Raw genomic sequence first — 23444 nt, forward strand, 5'->3', positions numbered from 1 at the left:
GTACTCTTATAAACTCTCGATTGCCCTGTATACTGGATTTGTTTGAGTATTATCTTTGTACCATTTACATGTAAATCTTAAATTGTCAATTTTTATTTTTTATATTATAAAATTAAAATTTGTCTGTATCTTCCGAAACTTCAGTTTTTATTCTGCTCGACCTTCGCAAAAATAAAAAGATCTTATGTATATAGGCCTAATTTTAGTAATTTATTAATTATAGTCATCTGTTTTAATATTTAAAACTTTATTAAGATAGTGAAGAATAACTTTTGTATTTATTTTACGAAACTACTCGCATTTGATGTTATTATATATATAAATTAACGATTTAATGGAACGAAGATGAAGGCAGAATCTGTAAAAGGAGTCGGTAAAAGTCAATATAAACATTCTCAAATTTCTGTTGGTAGATTACTTTACTTCATTACTGGTTTTAGATTGAATAAACGAAAAAAAAAAACAATTTTAAAAACTCATTTTAAAAAGATACTAAAAGAGTTTTCAAGTTAAAAAACATATCAATAATACAAGTATTAATGTAATTTTAAATCCTTAAATTTTATCCGCGTAACTTTTTAAATTCATTAACAAATGTTTTTCGTAAATAATAATAATAAATATACTGTATAAATTTAGCAATTTATATTTGCTATTATAAGATTATCAAGCTATTTTCAACTGTTCTGTAGGCCCTATAGAATATGGATTTTTCTCATCATATTCCATTCAAATCATTATTTCGGTCTCAATTAATTGATGGGTTATGGTGATAACTCACCAAGTAATGGTATAACTTATTATGAAATTCATTTCAATAAGTGTGTATTGGCAGCATTTTGTACTTATCTATCATTATAGATATTTGCACACGGATTATGATTGATCCGATATGTTACTGTGTGTTTTAAAATGCACATACCGGTATAACATCTTAATATTAATTATAATCTATTCTTATTAGAATAGATTATAATTAATATTAAGATGTAAATATTAAGATATTAAGAAGCATAAAACGGTTTTAGAATGTATTTTATTAATTGAAGGTAGATTTTCATACCGAATATTATTTTTATAACACATTATTAATTTTAATTCTAATTATTACATTTGCAAGCTTTTCGGAAGCTTTGTAATTTGGATTTTTAGATATAAAGCTGATATCTAAAACTTCAAATTGCAAAAATGATATTTTAAATATTTAAATACCAATCAGAAGTATCGAGAATACCAAAATGGAAGTAAGAACTGTGTTTAGATTTTTCATAGACAAATTTTGTGATATTTTTTAAATGTGTGAATAGTCCTCCATAAAAATCCATATTTATTGAAAACTATTCAAACATTAAAAGGCAACAACTAAGTGTTAAACAATGCACTCCCTTTTTAAAATTTTATTTGATATTTTATTTATAATTTTATATTTCATAAACAAAAACTTTACCTCGTTTCATCATAAATAAAATGGATTTTCTTTAATTTGATAAATATTTAAAAGTAATAATTTTTGATTTAATGAAACGGATAAATGAATTATTTTCATATCAGATTTGCTCCTATTTGATCTAACTCATTGCCAAATCAATATTGAATGCCATTTTTATTCTTACATTTACATCGTCTTATTCAGTAATTGGTGAAAAGCATTAACGTAAATTAAATTATATATAACTCATTCGCATTTTATCTATGATAAAAACACTTTTTGTGAAACATATCTTTCCTAAATTATATTAAATTGGCTAATGAATTTATAATAGAGCAGAAATTCCTGCGAAGAGATATTCTTCCATAGTAAACTTAGATGAATATCGATAGCAAAGTAAGAAATAATTTATACTTAAGTAAAGGAAGAGTTATAAAAAGATTTTTATTATATTAGAGAATTTCTTTTATAAATATTCTTATAAATATATATATAATGCTAATATAATACGAATATAATATTTTTATTTACATAATGTTAAATAAAATAATTGTAAATAAGAATAAAAAGATTATTATTCAATATTTAGTTAAACGTATTACAAAAGTTTGGCTGGTGAACGTATTAAATACAGTTTTACAACGTTTGATGAGTTCTATTTAATACATGTCTGGATGACACATATGGAAAAGTCTGATGAATCCAGTTTAATATAAAATTATAAGATGATTCGTACGAAGGAGGAAAAGGAGGAGAATTTAAGGCTCTGTCTGAATGAAAAATTGTAGGTAAAATTGGTTTTGTACGCTGAGAATGTTGTGGCGGATGCAAATGTTCTTCGTTGGGAACAAAATGCGATGTCTCTTCCTCTGTTGTAAGGCGACGGGGGGAAGAATGTTGCTGTTGTTCTTCAGCAACTCGAGTATATTCTGGTAAAGCTAAAGAATGAGGAACATTTACTATTATATTAAAAGACTGACTGCTTTGTTCGGATTCCATAGAATCGAGTGAGCTTTCAGATGATAGTGAACTTTCACTTCCAGAAATTCCAGTGTCTCGACGGGAGAAACAACAACGAAAACAGCAGAAAGCAAAGAAAATCACTGCTAGAGCAACTGTTATTATATAAATATAAACCATTATCGACCATTTTTATCTGCGAGAAAAAAATTTTGTTAATACCTTCAATAATATAAAAAATATTGTCAATTTTTACTGTATTATCTCTTAATATTAAAGAAAAAGTATTAAGCATAAAGATTTCTTATGACTTTTTACTATTTTAAACAAAATAAATGTTAAAATTTATTTTTATTTAAATCTTAACTTGTCAATTATGCTAAAAACACATTTAGTTTTTAATAGTTAAAGTTCTTTTTAGAATTAAATAATTTTTAAGTTAATAAATCGTTTATTAAAATTTCATAAAAGATTTTACTACTCTTATAAGATTATTAATAAATTACTATTTTAATTTAAAATGAATTTTATAAATACGTTAAATTTACATTTGCTTAAGGAATCTCATATTTAGTTCAAAAGTTCGCTTGATAAGAAGTATTTTCACGTATAATTTATCAATAGATCCTTAAAACTAGATAACATTAGCATAAGTTTGATAAAAAAGAATTTTTTAAAATTCAGTGTAAATACTTTTTATGGCATGTTGCTATATTGTCTACATTTATAAATGAATTTTCATTAAGAAAATTTTAGAATATTATTAATAAATAATGTAATAGTTTTTAAAATAAAATTAATTAAGATTATTAATCAAAACATTGCTAGAAATTCTTTATAATTTACAGTAAAATTGATTATTATTATACTGAAAAATGAAGAGCTGACATACAAAATTAAAACTATAATAAACCTACACAAAAATGTATTTGTAAATAGATTCTAAACTCTAAAAATTTTATTTCAGGTACCGTCTGAAGAACCGAAGATTCAAAAGGAAAGTCAAACGTTTCTCCTTGAAACTTGACTTTGTTCTATTCAAGACTTCAAAATTATTGTATACATCTATACATATACTATATAAACTTAATCATATCTATAAAATCTATTGCATAAAACTAGATTAAATTTTACAAATAAAACAATTACAATTAACTTATATATTTAAAATACATATTTTTAAAACATAGGCCTACCTATCCTTTTCTTCTGAAGTATGCTTGTTTTTTAGGGAAAATAATATATTTAGGAACCTTTACTTTTTTGAAAATAAAGTCGATATCGTGTCATTCTTTCTCGAGATTACTCGTATCAATTTAAACTTGATGACAGTATCAGTCACATGATTACATTTTATTTTATTTTATTTGTTGATAACATTGTAAAAACTGTAAAAAGATTGAAACTTCATGTGATGTAACGTGGTTAAAAAATTACAACTTAAAATAATTTTAATATAAATATGTAATTTTATATAAGGGCTATATTTTAAGAATCATTTTTTGTATGTGAACTGTGACTAAATTCTCTGATAAGTGACTTTATTCTCTCCATGTAAAAAAAAAAATCGAGCAGCCTAATTCGAATTACATGTGAAAAAATATGTTTAAAAATTAAATTTAAACGAATATAAATATTTATAAAATAATTTACAGTTATGCGTTAAATTAACAACATGTCTGCGGATTTTTTGAAATAGAAATGTTTAATAATCCGCCATGTTTAAACGATCGTCCATTTGTAATAAAAATATAACCGATAGTATTTTATATTCCTTTTTATATATTAAGCAAATAAAGTAGAATTTTTAACAATTTGAAAGGAAATTTAATACCGCATAACGCAGACATAATTGAAAATTATGTAATTTTGCTTAAAAAAATTAACGTCGTTAAAAAGTGAGAATGTTTTAATTTTAGATTAAAATCTAAACAAAATAGTCATAAAGTAATATAGATTTTGATTATTATAAAAAAGATATGAAGGCACATTAAAAAACGTACGGAAACTTGGGTACGGAATAAAAATCCAAGTCCATCAATCCAATTTTATATCAGATCAGTGTTACTGTATTTTTTCTATTTCTACCATATTCAATTTCTTTATTGCCCAAATTCTTAATCATACAATTGTCTAGCATTCTGTTTTATTGCCAATCTTTAAGATGTCCTCTTTAATTTTAATTCACGACATAAAATACATAACTCATTTATCGCAATGCTATTCAACTTTAGAAGTTTTCGGGCACAAACCCATTGCATTATTGCAGTTTAACAAAGATATAAATCACTGTAAGAGATACGCACTTAAGATTCTAAGAAAATTCCAATTTATTGATAAAATTTCTTTGAGTAATAGGCCCGTGATCGATCTGATTATGTAATGCTTTCATGATTTATTCGGGGATTTATTCCTGGAGCGCTCACGTAGATAATCATGCAAATTAAGATAAATTTTTACGTAGAAATTCATTAAAATTCGGAGGAATACGAGCTACAAGTGCATAGTTATCAAAAATTTCTCTTTTGGGTTACGTTATGCAAATAATCTAGAACTAAGAGAATGTTCTAAATAATTGACATCAATTAAAATAAAATTTTTAAGGAAAATTTACAAGGATAAAAAAGTAATTTGGTTAAAAAATTGATATAAATTATATTACATAAGTAATTTTTATTTTCTGTATAGTAGGCCTATAAGTCAGTTGCTAAGAATGATATCTAATGCAGCTATACATGTCGTACACTCATTGCAAATGTAAACTGCAATTACTGTATCGACTTCGACGCGACAGAATCAATTAAAATAGTGAATTTGTCAAGAGATTTTTATTTTTGACACTGAGTACAGAAAGGGCGTCATCGTGCCAATATCCGGGTCTGTTCCTAGTTTTCACGGAGCATTATGTGCAATACAGTCCAATGCCTTAACAATTCCTTAACTATAATATATTTACATATATATTACGTAAATAAATGATTATTTTATTTTGTAAAATTCCATTTAAAAGTAAATAATTACATTTAATGATAAAAGATGGCGCTATAAGTTTTTACATTTATGTAGCCAGTAATATTTATTATTATTATTATTTGTTTTATTTTAACGAATTAAATATTAAAAAAAAATTATTTTAAGTAATAATGTCAGAAAAATATTTAACAATTAATTTAAGAAAACACTTTACTTTGGTCTGCTTAATTTGATATCAATATCGATTTCACTATTTAAAATTTTAGCTATGAAGAATATTTGAACGAAAATTATATTAATTTATTTCTTCAATAATTACAATTGTTTAAATTAATAAATAAAAAATATTGGCGCGTTTACTGGTAGAGTGGCTTTAATACAGCTGGATAAGCCAATCAATGACATAGTCCGTTTCATTTGAAACAGATTATGTTATTGGCTTGCTTATTCGGCTGTATTAAAGTCACTTTACCGGGAAGTGTGCTCATTAATTAACAACTTATTCAATCTAAACTATCACTTGATGTTAACAAATGCAATACGAAAATAAATTACAAAGAGTAGCCATACACAAGAGATTGTTTTTTAGAACTCTCTCTCAGTTAGAGAATATCTCAACGATAAATGGCGTGGCTTTCTTGAAGTCCAGAGTTACACACGTGAAAAAAAACCCGGAAATCTTCACTTGGACAGCCTTTAGTGAGGCACGAATCCACGACTAACAAAATACTAGTTTATCCACTCGGATATTGGAAAACTCTCTTTTTAGGTTGTAAAATGTTAGTAATATAAATACATTTTTTTGTGAGCTTAAAAAAAGAAAATAGATTCGATTAATGTATAAGGCAACTCAATACTTTGGCAATCTGCCTAGAAAAAGTGTCCCGCAGGAAGACTTTAATGGAAAACTGGCCCTACTTGGGTGTTATAAAGGGAAAGAAAACCCGAAAAACTGCACGTGGACATCCAATCGATCAAGTGCGAACTGGACCAATTATTATTGTTCGATGGTTTTATCTATTCGGTCACTGGTGGGAACAGCAAATGGCCGAGCGGTCAAGGTGGCAGTCTATCTCTCTGGGGACCCGGAATCGAATCCGAACGGGTCGAAAAATCTCCAGGAATTTTTCGGGGGTAGTTCGTCCGGATATGTCGGGCCCCGTCCCTCACCACCCAGCCACCCCATTGTGGGCCTGGCCGAACCCATAATGGGCTTGTTAAAAGAGGCCCTCTTAGTGCCCACAGGGCGGAAAGAGTTTTTTTTTAAAAAAGAAAAAAGGTGGGAACAGCAAACAAAAATCTATTGATAAAAAACCACTTATTCTTTATTCTCGAAAATCTTCTTTAATATTAATTTAGATTAAACACATATTTGATATAAATTAGTTTAAGAAATTAATATATATCAAAGTTTTCAAAGTCAAGAGCGATATTTAAAGATATGAAGTAACAATATTAAATCCGAAATTCGTTAGAATGGAGAATTATTAGATCAAAAAAAGTATATTTTATTTTATACAATTAATTTAAATATATTAGTAATTTATTTATTTAATAATTACTTGAAAATTTTCTAAGATATTGCTTATATAAGCTATTTGTTTGAATAAATAATAATAAAAAAGACAAAGATGCAAATTAAACTTTTTTGTCTTTATTATTATTTAAATTAATCAAAATTTCTACTTTTTCTTCTAATTTATGAAATCTTTCCTCTAATATTTGTTTAATTTCATCAAATTTTTTCTCTAAAAGAGATATTTTCTTTGATATTTCATCATCTCGTTTATTTGCAATTATCGATTCTTCCTTACGAAATCTTCCTTTCTTATGAGGAGAAGTTAATTTTCTTAGTATTTTCCTACGAACACTTTTTTCGCGTTGCTTTCTTCTGTCTGAAGCATTTTCTGCGCTGTTTTCATCAGAACTATTTGAATATGAAATATTCTTATTGTCAGCACTCAAGAAATAATTTGGTTTATTATTCTGAGTATGAACGTTCGTATCTTTCATAGGTAAAGTTTTTTCTTTCTCTTCATTTAGAGATTTCAACGAGGAAATTGGAGTTAAATTTTTTTTATCTGAATCTTTTCTAAGCAGAAATTCCTTTTCCTCTTCTAATTGAACCACTGGAAGCTCGAGTTCGGTTTCTATCGTACAGTACATATAGAAGAAAAAAAAAGATTTAAAAGCTATTATTAAATTAAATTAAAGGTGTTAAAAATAGAAACTAAATGAATTTTTATCGTAATGTTAGCTAACCTTTAATGCCATTAATAAATTTTCATATTAAACATCTGACTTACCATGGCATTGAATGGATGGTAGAAGAGATTTATCATTTCTCTGTTGTTTAATTTCTGGTTTGTGCGTGTTAGAATTTGTAGAATCCTCTTGCATATTTTTCGATTCTTTAATTAATTTTGATGGAAAACCAGACATAATTGATTCTTGAGATAATTTGCTTTTTTTCAAATCTTCTGGATCTACCTTGATGACTTTATTCTGCAACTCAAGCTGTCTCAATATCGAATTTAAAAGCTCACAAAAAACATTAATATTTACACTTTTCCCATCTTCTGAGATAACAAATTGAAGAATATCTCTGTATGTAATATATCTTAAATCTGTCATCAAAGCTTCCTTTAAATTTTGTTCCTCTTATGTCGTCAGAAAATAATAAAAAAAAAATAATAATCCAATTATTGGGCTAAATGGTTATTATGCAATAATATTTGATATATTCAGAATTGTGGTGGCGGAATGATACGAAGATTCTTAGGTAGGAATGGAGAGTCGGAGTCGGGAGTCGTATATTTTTCCGCCGACTCCCCATCCCTGTTCTTAGGTCAAAGAAAGTACCGTAATCTCTCACTTATACACCTCTCATTTAAGTCATGACACTTCTCACTGGTCTTGGATAAAGCCTGTAAGAGAAAATGTCTAAAATCTCTCATTTGAACGACTCTCAGTTAAATTTTTAACATTTTTCATCCAAGTTGGTCAATCTTGACTTTAAAAAAATCTAATACCCACGATATTTTGTGCCCTTTATCAGAAATTCTTTCTATTACATAAATTAATGTAATAAACTTAACAAGTCAATTTTTATAATACTGTATATACAAAACCTGTGACATTTTCCTATTCCTCTAGTGTAGTTCGATCCTAATTTTTAACGTATATTTATCAGAACACATAGGTCCTTTCCAATAAATCAAAACATCCCTATGTGAATACATGTAAAATTATTTTATCAGGTTTAAATGAATTTGTTTTTAAAATACAGTATATTCACATGTCTACAGTAGATACATTCTAAGAAATGTACTCTCATAGATGCGAGGAAATTTTCCTTGTATCAAAAATTAATGAAAATTCTTAAATAAGTGACGTAAAAAAAGTAAAATTTGTCAACCCAATGCTATCCCATTTTATTGATGCAATATACAAATACTTTCGGTTTCCAGCATTTCGGATAAACGATTCTCAATTTATATTTATTTTGGACAAATATGAAATATTAAATAAAAGCCTGGTTTCCAAGTTAATCAATACATCTTTAGTCCTGTTATTTCCAATTAAAATCAGAAATATTGAATAATTTACGTTAAGTATGTAGAATGTCTAATAATAAAAATAGACAGTAAGTTGAACTTATTCATAATAGTACTGTATTTATATAGAAAATTTCAATACAGCAATATAAATTGTAGATATAAAACTTAAATGAAATTATTACTAAACAAATAATTTTTATATACTGATCATTCTTCTCTAATTATAGGAATAGACACTTTCGTCGTTCTCTTCGAAAAGTAACACACATCGTGCCGAAGCCGACATTTATATTCGGATTTACATCTTAACCATTTATACAAACACGATCCTTTTAGACGAATCTGATCATTGGAAGAGTCTCTAACTGTTTCGAAAACGGTTGGACAATAAGCAGAAAACGTGATGTTCCTCTCGTGGATTTCGTGTGGTAGAGAATGCGTAAATCCAACAATTTCGTCGCATCTCGGTTGTTGCGAAAAAGCCGCAATCAGGTAATTCCATTGATCTTTGCTGACAAGAATTTCTGGATATTGACTATTACAGGCCAAGTCTTTATTTGATAGAAACTGAGCGTTAGAATCCAATATATATTCTTGACGAAAATCTTCAATACTATAGGAAATAATAAAGAAATTGTAAAACAATTATAATATAATTATGTCAGCAGAATTAAAATTAGTTAATTAATATAGAATTAATATATTTAGAAAATAATACTTACTCGAATAGGAATCTTTTATTAGAATTGTCTAATACAAAAGCGTCAGTTGTAAAAATTGAAGAGAACAAAATTACGAGTACAATATGCATGTTGCTTTTATATTAGTGCAGCTCGAAATGTTAATTTTTCGGTAAGCTTCGTCGTCTTTTATAAGAGAAAACGAGAAATTTTTGGAGGGAATAACAAATTAAACTCCTATAAGAGGGTTTTTCCTTGGGAGTTGGTTTATCAGTGATAAATTCAACGTGGATAAACTTAATTTATCGATGAAACTTTTTCGTTTAGAAAGGTTTCTTGTAAAAATCATTGTATAATAATAAATTATCTATAATGTAATAATTAATTAATAAATAATTAGGAATATATTTTTCAGATTTTTTTACTAAATATAACATAATAAAATAAAATTAACATAATAAAAAATTATCATTTTGTTTCTGTATGGCATTTCTAAATAGTCGCTTCATCAAATAGAAAGAATCAAATTAATGAAGAGGAAAATATTTTGATTATTCGATGACTATTTCTTAAAACATCAGCATACTGTAGACTGTGTTACCTATTTCGAATATTTGTTTTATCTTGTGAGAAATGAAAAATAAAATTTACTTAAATAAGTTAATTACTTTTAAGGAAAATTATGACAATTTGAAACCATATTTCTCACTAAAGGAGGAAAATTTCGAGTTTACTCATTCATAGAAATTGAATTATGTATTCCTGAAGAAAAACCATATTTTAGTACCTAATGGAAAGAAAATTAAATTCAAAAATTTGTTTATCTATATATAATTTCTGCCAAACTCATATGGAATAATCAATATCATAAATAATTTCATTTTTCAATAGTAACAAATTCGGTATAAAAATTTGAATGTGATTCCCGAGCCAAATATCTAAAACTGTTTCAGTAAGCTAAACTTTCTATAATATTAAATACATTAGAAATACAATCTTATTTACCAAAGAAAGAAGTTTTTCGATAAATTAAGTTTATCCACGTTGAATTTATCACTGATAAACCAACTATCAAGGAAAACCCCTCTTATAAGAGTTTAATTTGTTATTCCCTCCAAAAATTTCTCGTTTTCTCTTATAAAAGACGACGAAGCTTACCGAAAAATTAACATTTCGAGCTGCACTAATATAAAAGCAACATGCATATTGTACTCGTAATTTTGTTCTCTTCAATTTTTACAACTCACGCTTTTGTATTAGACAATTCTAATAAAAGACTTCTATTCGAGTAAGTATTATTTTCTAAACGCAATAATCCAATACTATATTAAGTAAATTATATTGTAATTGTTTTAAAACGTCTCTATTATTTCCTATAGTATTGAAGATTTTCGTCAAGAATATATATTGGATTCTAACGCTCAGTTTCTATCAAATAAAGACTTGGCCTGCAATAGTCAATATCCAGAAATTCTTGTCAGCAAAGATCAATGGAATTACCTGATTGCGGCTTTTTCGCAACAACCGAGTTGCGACGAAATTGTTGGATTTACGCATTCTCTACCACACGAAATCCACGAGAGGAACATCACGTTTTCTGCTTATTGTCCAACCGTTTTCGAAATAGTTAGAGACTCTTCCAATGATCAGATTCGTCTAAAAGGATCGTGTTCGTATAAATGGTTAAGATGTAAATCCGAATATAAATGTCGGCTTCGGCACGATGTGTGCTACTTTTCGAAGAGAACGACGAAAGTGTCTATTCCTGTAATTAGAGAAGAATAATCTGTGTATTGAAATAACTGAATGAAAATCATATTTGTTCTTACAAATTTTTTTCTCTGTTAATATTTCTAATTTAATTCATATAATGTACAGATTTATTTATATTTCATATTAAAATAAATTAAGTTGTGGAAATTTCATTTAATTAACTTGAACGTTACTGTTTTAGTTATCACTTTTATTAAATAACTAACATTTTAAAATAAAAAAAAAGTATTGTCTCTTTAGATACTAATTTTCATAATGAAATTTTCTGTCTTAGAAAAGTTCTGGTTACGTTTTAAAATCTGATCTTTTACTTTTAGTTCGTCTTAATATCCTGTTTTATTACAATAAATATTGGTTTTGTATTTTTTCTCTCTTCAGTTCCGTTTTAATTAATATCAAATCTCTTTTAAATTGTAATTTTCTAAAAGTATTTTAATGCTCATATTTTTTAATATTATACTTTAATAAAAACTTATTGCATATGTGATATTTGTGCTTAGAATTCGTGAAGGAAAATAAAATATAGAATGGAATGCGTAAATTGTAGAATAACAGAGCGTGAAAATGTATTAAGAGAGAAAATAAAAGATTTTATAACACAAAATCGCATATTTTTGAAAGAGCCATCCGATTCTTAGCATTCGTACAATATATCGATTAGTTCTTGAGTTAATTTCATTGTGTGCATAACATCTTTATCGCAACAATTCTGAATAATCTAATATATACAGTAAGATGGAAATACACATAATAAAACACGCTTCGTTTTCTATTTATATATTATCTCACGTTTTACAATAATTACATGCTGGTTGTTGCTTGAAAAAAAAAAACACTCGAAAAAATGACGACGTCGTCGAATTAGAGAAAAATTTTAAAAAATAAAGGTTTCGAGACTTAATTTTAATGTTAATTTATTTACTCATTTAAAATTTGATTTAAAATTAGCTATTTACACGATTTAAGGAATTGTCAGAGTAAAAGTATATTGCCAATTTATTTATTATTGAGCCTGCATATAGTGTTGAATAAACTAGATAGAAACATAACAAAATATTATTAGTTATCAATGAAATATTATTCAAAATGTAATTAAATTTACATTAACTTTATTATGTTGATAAAGAAAACCGAAAAATATTCATATTCAGTTATTCAAGTCTTTGAAAAACTGCTTAAGTTAAACTTTATGAGAGCTGACATTAATTATATTTCCTAGAATGATAAGAGTGATTCAATTCTCCATATATAGAAAATTTTATTTAATTATTCATTGTAATTGACGTGTCTCCGACTTCCCTATAGCTCACTTCGCTTAATTTTTACTTGTAAAGTCACTTGAAAGCCTTGATATCATCAGGCGAAAACGCGAACAGCTAAAGAAATGCATTTAGGACGTACTGTATGTGTATATATAACATTATATGTGTTAACGTAGGTTCACTATGAGAGAAAGCATCGCATTCATATGTGTTATTAACGTAATGCTATCCATATAGAACATATTTTGTAAATAAAATGGCAATTTTGTGAACATGGAGACTATTGCGTTGAGACTTTTAAAACAGTGATTTACCATAATCTGGATAATCACGCAAGACACGTGCTTGTCTTCTTTGGCTTATACATATCGTATAGCTTATAATGATGACGATGATATAGTCTATGTGTAGTCTGTATAGTATAGTCTGTAAGTCTATGTATAGTACTGTATCTATGTAGAGTATTATACATAGACTTACCATAATATTTTTTTGTTAAACCGGGACAATTTGAGAAAATACAACAGAAAATGAATCGGTACCTTTAAAATATGACAATATATTTGAGGAAGTTTCTTACGCTGCTACGAGGCTTGCCTTATGTTTTGTACATTTAAGTGATTTTTAATGTCCGAACGCCCACCATAAGTTACTGAAAATTCTGAAAAGCACAGTTAACATTTCACTTTGTCAATACGATCACAAACTTTTTCCAAAAATGGATAATCCTTTTAATTCATTAGTAAAGACACAATTTCCCTTTGGCATTGTGGAGATTAAATTAATTTAATGTACAAGTACAAAATAATCGCAAATGCCGACTAGCAATTAAACTAGACTAACATAGCACATGCTCAACAATAAGTGGCCAGTATAAGTTTTAATGTTGCCAAGTCTAATTGAAAAAAAATATCTAAAAATTGAAATAAAAATATTTGAATCTCATAGGCTACATGCTATTATAAATTCTGTGAAAAAATATCTGGATAAAAAATAAAACATCTAAATTCATTTTAAAACTCTTTCCGCCCTGTGGCACTAAGAGGGCCTCTTTTAGCGAGCCCATTATGGGTTCGGCCAGGCCCACAATGGGGCGGCTGAGTGGTGAGGGACGGGGCCCGACATATCCGGACAGAACATCCCCCGATTAACGTGAACAACCGTCGCGGTTGCAGTTGCCTGCACGGTAGAAAATCGCAAGGTGTGACCACGGCTTAAGTATACAATAACTTCGATCAACAAAACTGTTCATCATCAAAACTGTTCGAGAGATATCAATAAATTAATATCATCGAATAGTTTTGGTTTAATTCGTTTACGGCAACGCCACACATGGGAGATCTGCTAATGGGGAAATGCCTCCTGGGAGGTCTTTTATAAGAAATTAATTCCTATTTAGATGTTACAAACGTGAAGAAAATCTTGAAAACTCCACGTGGCCAGTCCTTTTATCAGGCGCAAACCCACGACCAATGTTTAATGGTTTTATCCACTCATCTGTTGAAGGCTATATCATTGGAAAAATCATGTGAAAGATTGCGTTTGAATCTTTAAATTTTGGTTCGAATCTTATTGAGGTTTCCATTTTACACTCTGTTACATCATAATGACTTATACTTAACATTATCTAAATACATCGTGTCAATATATTTACTACACTGATCTCGTACGTGGCATGATTAACATTTTGACAAATGTATTCAATATCATCAATTAATTACGATATGTATATATCATAATTAAATACATGTGTTATGTCATTATGGTGTTAACAGAATCGATTGTGATTAAATTACAATCGATTCTGTTTCATATATGTAACTTCATTAAACCTAATCTGGATCCTTTTCTGTTAGTTAGGTACTTAGTTAAGTGCTAATTTTGAATTAGTCCGTAACTAAGAGAAAAAATTCGGATTAGGTATAATGAGGTGATGAGACAGGTTTAAACTGCAGATTAAAAAATCCAGCAACGAGTTGTGTAATTTTCTGGCAAAAACATTTAAAATTGTGGTTGTGCCATCTGTTATGAAATTTTATTTAAAATTCTATTTATATTTTTAATGATTATAAAATAGTAAAAAGCTTAATTTTGAGGATAGGAATGGGTTTTATTTTTTTTTAAAAATGGTAAATGCTAATAACGAGTGAAATCGTCGTTAAGTCCCACCCTACTTGAGATATGACATGCGATCCCCTTTATCTCCCCACCCCCTCAACATTTAACCACCAAAATTTAACACCATTAATCTTCCTAATACACGAACCTCCCTGCAAAATTTCAGAAATTTTCGACAAAAAGCACAGAAGTTATTAAGCTTCAAAGAGGGTGAACAAAATCGTGTCCCACACACTAAACATCCATACATACAGGAAAAAAAAAAACATTTTTTTTTTTGCATTTCTCGATGTTTCAATGTGTCCTAAGTCCAAAAATGTAAAAATCTTGGAGGTTCATTTTTTGACCGAATATATAACTGAGCCGGAAGAGTAAAAATAGTTAGAATTTATACGGATGAATATCACGCCTTGAGAAGAAAAAACGTATTTGTAAAAGTCTAACGAGGCAGAAACTAAACGCATTTCTCTCCTATTTTTTTCCAATAACCTTAACGATTAAGTAAAAACGGCCATTATATTGTAATTAGGGAGAGAATTGGAGAATTCGTGTGGTCCGCGTGGCCTAACGGATAAGGCGTCTGACTTCGAATCAGAAGATTGCAGGTTCGAATCCTGTCGCGGACGAATTCGTTTTGCCCTTTTTTAATTCCACAAGAGAGAGACTTTAATACATTTAATTTTTTAAAAATCTCTTATCTTAATGTTTTACTTAAGAAGTAGATCGGTAATTTAAGTTTAATTAAAATTCCGTTGTATTTATTAATGAAAAAATAAGTATAAATTTTCAGGAAGCAGTGGCGTAGCTAGGGGGTGCGGTAGGTGCGGTCCGCACCGGGCCCCTGGAAAACGATAGGCCCACGGGAGCCCCAAAATCACAAAAAAAGACCCGAAAAATTTTTTCGGGGGCTCACAAATCTGGTTCCGCACCAGGCCCGGAGAATACTAGCTACGCCACTGTCAGGAAGTGTATAATCTCACTCCTGAACGAAGAGTAACATATGCACACGTTTATTATTATGCTTGTGTTTAAATTAGTATCAGTTAGGGATGAACTTTATAAAAAATTGTAAATGCTAATAACGAGTAAAATCATCGTTAAGTCCGACCCTACTCGAGATATGACATACAATCCTTTTTATCTCCCCACCCTTCGACCTTTAACCACCAAAATTTAATATCATCAATCCCCTGCAAAATTTCAGACATTTTCAACAAAAAGCACAGGAATTATTAAGCTTCAAACAGGATGAACAAAATCAGGCACACACTAAAAAATCAGGCACATCCATTCATACAGATATAATCCCCGAATCGTTTTGCATTTCTCGACGTTTCAAAGTGTCCCGAGTGCATAAATGTAGCTCCCCAGATTGCACGCCAGCTGGTGGAAACTGTCTGTTACTCAACAGTAAAGGCAAGATTGAAACACTCATCAATGGTCCTCCACACTGAAACGTTTATCATTCGTTCCCAAGCAGAACAAAGATTCGTCACTGCCAGTCCGAACCAAGTTATGCAACCACTTCAAACGAAGCCGACGATGTTGATTTGCTAATGAGCGGTCACAATGCATGCAAACTTGTTTCTATTGGTCTCCCACTAAAAGTACGAAAAGGTTCTATAGAATGGCTTCCTGTTGTTTCTATATGATGAACAAAAATGCAATTTCAGCTGTTTCAACCGAGCTATTTGTCGAACCACTAGTCTAGATGACAAACAATTGGTCGAAACGTTCATCTTGCTTCCCTCAGTCCTATAATGCTGCCTTTGTCAAACTTCGTCAGTTGAGTTGTGTGTAATGTTTACCTGAGTCATACGCACATAATTGGCGTTTGAAAACCTTCAAACAGGCAGGCAACAATAAAAATTCTCAACACAGTAAATCACTGCGATCCACTGGAACAGTAATTTTAAGACATTTTGGTAATATTACTTGGCATGCAATCGGCCTACAACTGTAATTATTTACATACCTGTCTGATACATAGCTGTAAGCCGCGCTATTCGGTAATCGGACAACTCTACCTAGGTGCGAAACCTTTTTGTCAGTGACTATTTCATAAATTATGAAATCCCATAAATCTTAAATTGCCCACGATGAAAAGTCTTAATTGAAGGCAGAATTTCATGATATTCGTAATAATTAAATTCTGAATAAGACAACAAGATATAATGGTGGGCTACTAATTACGACAAGCATAATATTTAATACGTAGTGTGAAGATTATCTTATAAAGACGTCTCTTGAATTAATATTCAATATATAAATATTACAATAAATCTGTATAAAATCGAACAATTTTTCAAAATTTTGTGTTGATTTCAAATATATATATATTGCAAAAAATAAACAATCCAAGGAAATAGCCATTTAAAGATTATCTTAAATACTGCATAACCTTCAATGATATAAAAATCGGTTACTTTTGCTTATTTACTGTTATCATTTTATAACATCTAATAATGACTTTTTAATACTGACGTCAAAATTATCTGTTTTAAGAAACTTAAATCAAGAATTCCAAAAATATTTTAAAAAATTTTATTAAAATGAAAACGAATCATTAAATATATACATTGACAGAAGTAAAATTAATCATGTACAATTACATACAAATTGTACTAATAAGTAAGTACAGAGTTTCAGTGGGCAACTTTAACGTATCTTTTTCAACAGATTTCTTACAATTGACAGACAAAGAGTACAATCTTTTCAGTAAAGTAACAGAATTGATGGCAGAAAGCATTAAAAATTGATATTCAGATCAGCGTGATTTTCTATTCTTTCATAAATATAACATTTTAATCATTGTAATCATGGATCTTGAAATTCACATCATACATTACATATATCCTCATCATCATGATCATCTTCCAACTTAGAAAACATTAAAGATAATTAATGAATGTATAAAAGTAAACGGTCAAAGTATTTAATACGTTCGGTAAAACTGGGAATTTCCAATCTGGACCCAGCAACATTAACATTAGAAGTAAAAGGAAGATTAGAGAGTTTATTTAGAGTAAGAAATACTTTATCTAACTCTTTTAATATTTTTTGTAATTGGGAAGAGGCAGCCATAGCCCATATTGGCAGACAATAATCGAATATATAAAAAAATATTTAAAAATATACTTAAAACTATAATAAAATTGGCATATATCTTACAATGTTTACGAATTGTATTCTCTCTGGTTCTGTTAGAAATCTGTAACAATCGAAGTCATTTTCCATTGCTAGAAAATTAAAGAAACTAGATTGAATACCATCGATTCATAATCAGTTCAGATATTTTATAAAATCATTTAGTCAATTTATCAGTACAAAAATTAACCAAAACTACAAATTACGTACAGTATTTCAGTATCAAACCGGAAGTAAAGTAGGCCTACAGTTCCAATAACAGATCATTCCGTTGATGATCAAAAGATGTCATTTAATCCAATGGTTAAGTCAGTTTCATGGATTTCCGCCCAACCTTCGATCATCAAGTCAAGACAAGTTAGCTTTATGGACGGATCTATTAAACTATCTGGTTCAATATTTTAAAGTAATGTTTGGGCAGCTTGAGTATGAAAATAATCATTAAGTAAACGTGACGAACTTATTTGCATCTCTTATAAGAATTGTCATAGAAACGCTCTACACAAGCAGTCGTGGCCGAGTGGTTAAGGCGATGGACTTGAAATCCATTGGGTTCTTCCCGCGCAGGTTCGAATCCTGCCGACTGCGGCTAGTCGCAAGTTTTTTTTAACTTTCATAAACGTAATTAGTTTTTTCACTATGACTTCTGGTCATCAGATAATGAGCCAAAAACGACATCGAAAATGAAAATTTAAGTATAATTGAAATTTTAGTCAAAGCAGTAATACATGGCTAAATCCACTGAAACGGCATTAATAAATATAATTATATTCACTGAAATATTTGTGAACTATCCTACAAGATGTAATTAAATTATAAAATGTTTAAAAGAACTGTTTACGAACAAAGTTATATTGAATAAGATCTCTCTTTGATAATCAAAAACTTAACCAGTATATTAAGTCCTATATTAAACAAGGTCCAAGTAAACAATATATACACAGAAATGTAAAACAATAAGGACAAAAAGATTCAAAAATTATATTTTATTCTTCATAGTGATCAGCATTAACTCGGCTGTCCAACCAAGAAATAGTATAAACAATACATCCACTAAAATACTCAAAATACTATTCTACTTCTCTTAAGTGGCAAGCGGGAAACTCCTTCTGGAGTTACACATGAATAAATGCTAGGGAATCAATTCAACCGAAACAAAAATCATTAGAGAGGTTTCGGCCGAAGTTTTCTTCTCGAAAACGTGAATGTCGAACGTTGAGCGCCGCCATTTTGTATGCCTAGAAGTTTGACAATGGCGTTTGGAAGGTCGAGCGCGATTCCACTGACGTTTGGAACGTCAGTGGAACTCTTGTCCGGTTTCTAGGCATACAAGATGGCGGCGCTCAACGTTCGACGTTTACGTTGTCGAGATGAAAACCATAAAATTTATGGTGTAGTTGTTGTCTGTATGCTGTCATGTTTGTTTCAAGTTTTGTGATCGTGTAATAAGTACGGATGATAAACTCGTTCATTTCTACTGTTCATTTCATCCGTTGGCGTGGTTTTCCAGCCTTTGTGGTCTGTGAATGCATTGCCACAGAAACACCAAGGCTGGGTTGGTTCCTCACATCTGTTGAGGGCATTGCAGTAGCCATGCTCACATCTGTTGAGGGCCGGTGCTGCTTTCGCCACTGGTAACCAGGGGAGACTGTGGCCTATTTTTCGAACGTGAGCCTCTGCCTAACCCACGAACGTGGACCTTGTTAACCCGGGCGATGTCCGAGCCGGTATCACACTTTGATCTAGTTATCACCATAATAAATATCTCCACAGAATGTGGGTGTGGTCACTCTTAGCTTCATTTCTCCCCATAGACCTTACTGGCATGGGTGTCCCTACCAGGAGCTTGTGCTCCAGCCTGCATTGCCCTATGGATCAGTAAAATTACTGGGCTCTCCCACCACGACCAGGTGGTGACCACGGGAGAGTTATTATTATTATTATTATTATCATTATTATTATTTGTCTAAATCGGAGGTGTGTCCGACAAAACACACCTGGTGGCTGGACCTACCCTAAACTTGAGTAATCTAATTTTTGACGGCCCCCGGCCTCTACATACTGTACTGTACATAACATATTTATACCAATATTTTAAAAAAATGCATTAATAATAAGTAATTATTAATGTATTTATATTGAATCTTAATAATAAATAATGAAGAAACGTTCTAAGTGACCGTACTTCTCCGTATTGCATTTATTATCGTTATTAAGATTTTATTATTGACTGAATTTAACAATTTTTATCTTTCTGTTGAACTTCATTAATATTATTAATATCTTCAATTTACCATGCTTTTTAATTCAATTCTATAGCATATTTGTACGCTCATACTGTATACACAACTCGGAATTTCCCACTCTTTGCAGATGGGGCGCTTATTGAATAGAGAGGTTGTGGCCGAAGTTTTCATCTCGACAACGTAAACGTCGAACGTTGAGCGCCGCCATCTTGTATGCCTAGAAACCGGACAAGAGTTCCACTGACGTTCCAAACGTCAGTGGAATCGCGCTCGACCTTCCAAACGCCATTGTCAAACTTCTAGGCATACAAAATGGCGGCGCTCAACGTTCGACATTCACGTTTTCGAGAAGAAAACTTCGGCCGAAACCTCTCTAATGATTTTTGTTTCGGTTGAATTGATTCCCTAGCATTTATTCATGTGTAACTCCAGAAGGAGTTTCCCGCTTGCCACTTAAGAGAAGTAGAATAGTATTTTGAGTATTTTAGTGGATGTATTGTTTATACTATTTCTTGGTTGGACAGCCGAGTTAATGCTGATCACTATGAAGAATAAAATATAATTTTTGAATCTTTTTGTCCTTATTGTTTTACATTTCTGTGTATATATTGTTTACTTGGACCTTGTTTAATATAGGACTTAATATACTGGTTAAGTTTTTGATTATCAAAGAGAGATCTTATTCAATATAACTTTGTTCGTAAACAGTTCTTTTAAACATTTTATAATTTAATTACATCTTGTAGGATAGTTCACAAATATTTCAGTGAATATAATTATATTTATTAATGCCGTTTCAGTGGATTTAGCCATGTATTACTGCTTTGACTAAAATTTCAATTATACTTAAATTTTCATTTTCGATGTCGTTTTTGGCTCATTATCTGATGACCAGAAGTCATAGTGAAAAAACTAATTACGTTTATGAAAGTTAAAAAAAACTTGCGACTAGCCGCAGTCGGCAGGATTCGAACCTGCGCGGGAAGAACCCAATGGATTTCAAGTCCATCGCCTTAACCACTCGGCCACGACTGCTTGTGTAGAGCGTTTCTATGACAATTCTTATAAGAGATGCAAATAAGTTCGTCACGTTTACTTAATGATTATTTTCATACTCAAGCTGCCCAAACATTACTTTAAAATATTGAACCAGATAGTTTAATAGATCCGTCCATAAAGCTAACTTGTCTTGACTTGATGATCGAAGGTTGGGCGGAAATCCATGAAACTGACTTAACCATTGGATTAAATGACATCTTTTGATCATCAACGGAATGATCTGTTATTGGAACTGTAGGCCTACTTTACTTCCGGTTTGATACTGAAATACTGTACGTAATTTGTAGTTTTGGTTAATTTTTGTACTGATAAATTGACTAAATGATTTTATAAAATATCTGAACTGATTATGAATCGATGGTATTCAATCTAGTTTCTTTAATTTTCTAGCAATGGAAAATGACTTCGATTGTTACAGATTTCTAACAGAACCAGAGAGAATACAATTCGTAAACATTGTAAGATATATGCCAATTTTATTATAGTTTTAAGTATATTTTTAAATATTTTTTTATATATTCGATTATTGTCTGCCAATATGGGCTATGGCTGCCTCTTCCCAATTACAAAAAATATTAAAAGAGTTAGATAAAGTATTTCTTACTCTAAATAAACTCTCTAATCTTCCTTTTACTTCTAATGTTAATGTTGCTGGGTCCAGATTGGAAATTCCCAGTTTTACCGAACGTATTAAATACTTTGACCGTTTACTTTTATACATTCATTAATTATCTTTAATGTTTTCTAAGTTGGAAGATGATCATGATGATGAGGATATATGTAATGTATGATGTGAATTTCAAGATCCATGATTACAATGATTAAAATGTTATATTTATGAAAGAATAGAAAATCACGCTGATCTGAATATCAATTTTTAATGCTTTCTGCCATCAATTCTGTTACTTTACTGAAAAGATTGTACTCTTTGTCTGTCAATTGTAAGAAATCTGTTGAAAAAGATACGTTAAAGTTGCCCACTGAAACTCTGTACTTACTTATTAGTACAATTTGTATGTAATTGTACATGATTAATTTTACTTCTGTCAATGTATATATTTAATGATTCGTTTTCATTTTAATAAAATTTTTTAAAATATTTTTGGAATTCTTGATTTAAGTTTCTTAAAACAGATAATTTTGACGTCAGTATTAAAAAGTCATTATTAGATGTTATAAAATGATAACAGTAAATAAGCAAAAGTAACCGATTTTTATATCATTGAAGGTTATGCAGTATTTAAGATAATCTTTAAATGGCTATTTCCTTGGATTGTTTATTTTTTGCAATATATATATATTTGAAATCAACACAAAATTTTGAAAAATTGTTCGATTTTATACAGATTTATTGTAATATTTATATATTGAATATTAATTCAAGAGACGTCTTTATAAGATAATCTTCACACTACGTATTAAATATTATGCTTGTCGTAATTAGTAGCCCACCATTATATCTTGTTGTCTTATTCAGAATTTAATTATTACGAATATCATGAAATTCTGCCTTCAATTAAGACTTTTCATCGTGGGCAATTTAAGATTTATGGGATTTCATAATTTATGAAATAGTCACTGACAAAAAGGTTTCGCACCTAGGTAGAGTTGTCCGATTACCGAATAGCGCGGCTTACAGCTATGTATCAGACAGGTATGTAAATAATTACAGTTGTAGGCCGATTGCATGCCAAGTAATATTACCAAAATGTCTTAAAATTACTGTTCCAGTGGATCGCAGTGATTTACTGTGTTGAGAATTTTTATTGTTGCCTGCCTGTTTGAAGGTTTTCAAACGCCAATTATGTGCGTATGACTCAGGTAAACATTACACACAACTCAACTGACGAAGTTTGACAAAGGCAGCATTATAGGACTGAGGGAAGCAAGATGAACGTTTCGACCAATTGTTTGTCATCTAGACTAGTGGTTCGACAAATAGCTCGGTTGAAACAGCTGAAATTGCATTTTTGTTCATCATATAGAAACAACAGGAAGCCATTCTATAGAACCTTTTCGTACTTTTAGTGGGAGACCAATAGAAACAAGTTTGCATGCATTGTGACCGCTCATTAGCAAATCAACATCGTCGGCTTCGTTTGAAGTGGTTGCATAACTTGGTTCGGACTGGCAGTGACGAATCTTTGTTCTGCTTGGGAACGAATGATAAACGTTTCAGTGTGGAGGACCATTGATGAGTGTTTCAATCTTGCCTTTACTGTTGAGTAACAGACAGT

The 23444-nt window shown here is 30.0% G+C and overlaps 1 protein-coding gene, 1 long non-coding RNA gene and 3 other non-coding genes across 5 annotated transcripts; 2 read left to right on the forward strand and 3 right to left on the reverse strand.

Moving 5' to 3' along the window:
• Positions 1-1986: 1986 nt before the first annotated feature.
• LOC136981339 (uncharacterized) lies at positions 1987-3705 on the reverse strand. Its single transcript, XR_010881689.1, has 2 exons — positions 3586-3705; positions 1987-2585 (listed from the first exon to the last, which is right to left on the reverse strand). It is a non-coding gene; the product is annotated as an uncharacterized lncRNA (long non-coding RNA).
• Positions 3706-7000: 3295 nt separating this feature from the next.
• On the reverse strand, positions 7001-8050 carry LOC136981332 (glutamic acid-rich protein-like). Its single transcript, XM_067277649.1, has 2 exons — positions 7669-8050; positions 7001-7512 (listed from the first exon to the last, which is right to left on the reverse strand). The coding sequence occupies exons 1-2, from the start codon at positions 7994-7996 to the stop codon at positions 7001-7003; spliced, it is 840 nt and encodes a 279-aa protein (XP_067133750.1). The 5' UTR covers positions 7997-8050.
• A 7258-nt stretch (positions 8051-15308) lies between these two features.
• Positions 15309-15381, forward strand: TRNAR-UCG (transfer RNA arginine (anticodon UCG)). Its single transcript has one exon. It is a non-coding gene; the product is annotated as a tRNA-Arg (tRNA).
• Positions 15382-18408: 3027 nt separating this feature from the next.
• On the forward strand, positions 18409-18490 carry TRNAS-UGA (transfer RNA serine (anticodon UGA)). Its single transcript has one exon. It is a non-coding gene; the product is annotated as a tRNA-Ser (tRNA).
• A 2611-nt stretch (positions 18491-21101) lies between these two features.
• Positions 21102-21183, reverse strand: TRNAS-UGA (transfer RNA serine (anticodon UGA)). Its single transcript has one exon. It is a non-coding gene; the product is annotated as a tRNA-Ser (tRNA).
• Between the last annotated feature and the right edge of the window lie 2261 nt (positions 21184-23444).

Source organism: Centruroides vittatus, unplaced genomic scaffold (assembly GCF_030686945.1).
Source record: "Centruroides vittatus isolate TY-2023 unplaced genomic scaffold, ASM3068694v2 contig_753, whole genome shotgun sequence".
NCBI lineage: Eukaryota > Metazoa > Arthropoda > Arachnida > Scorpiones > Buthidae > Centruroides > Centruroides vittatus.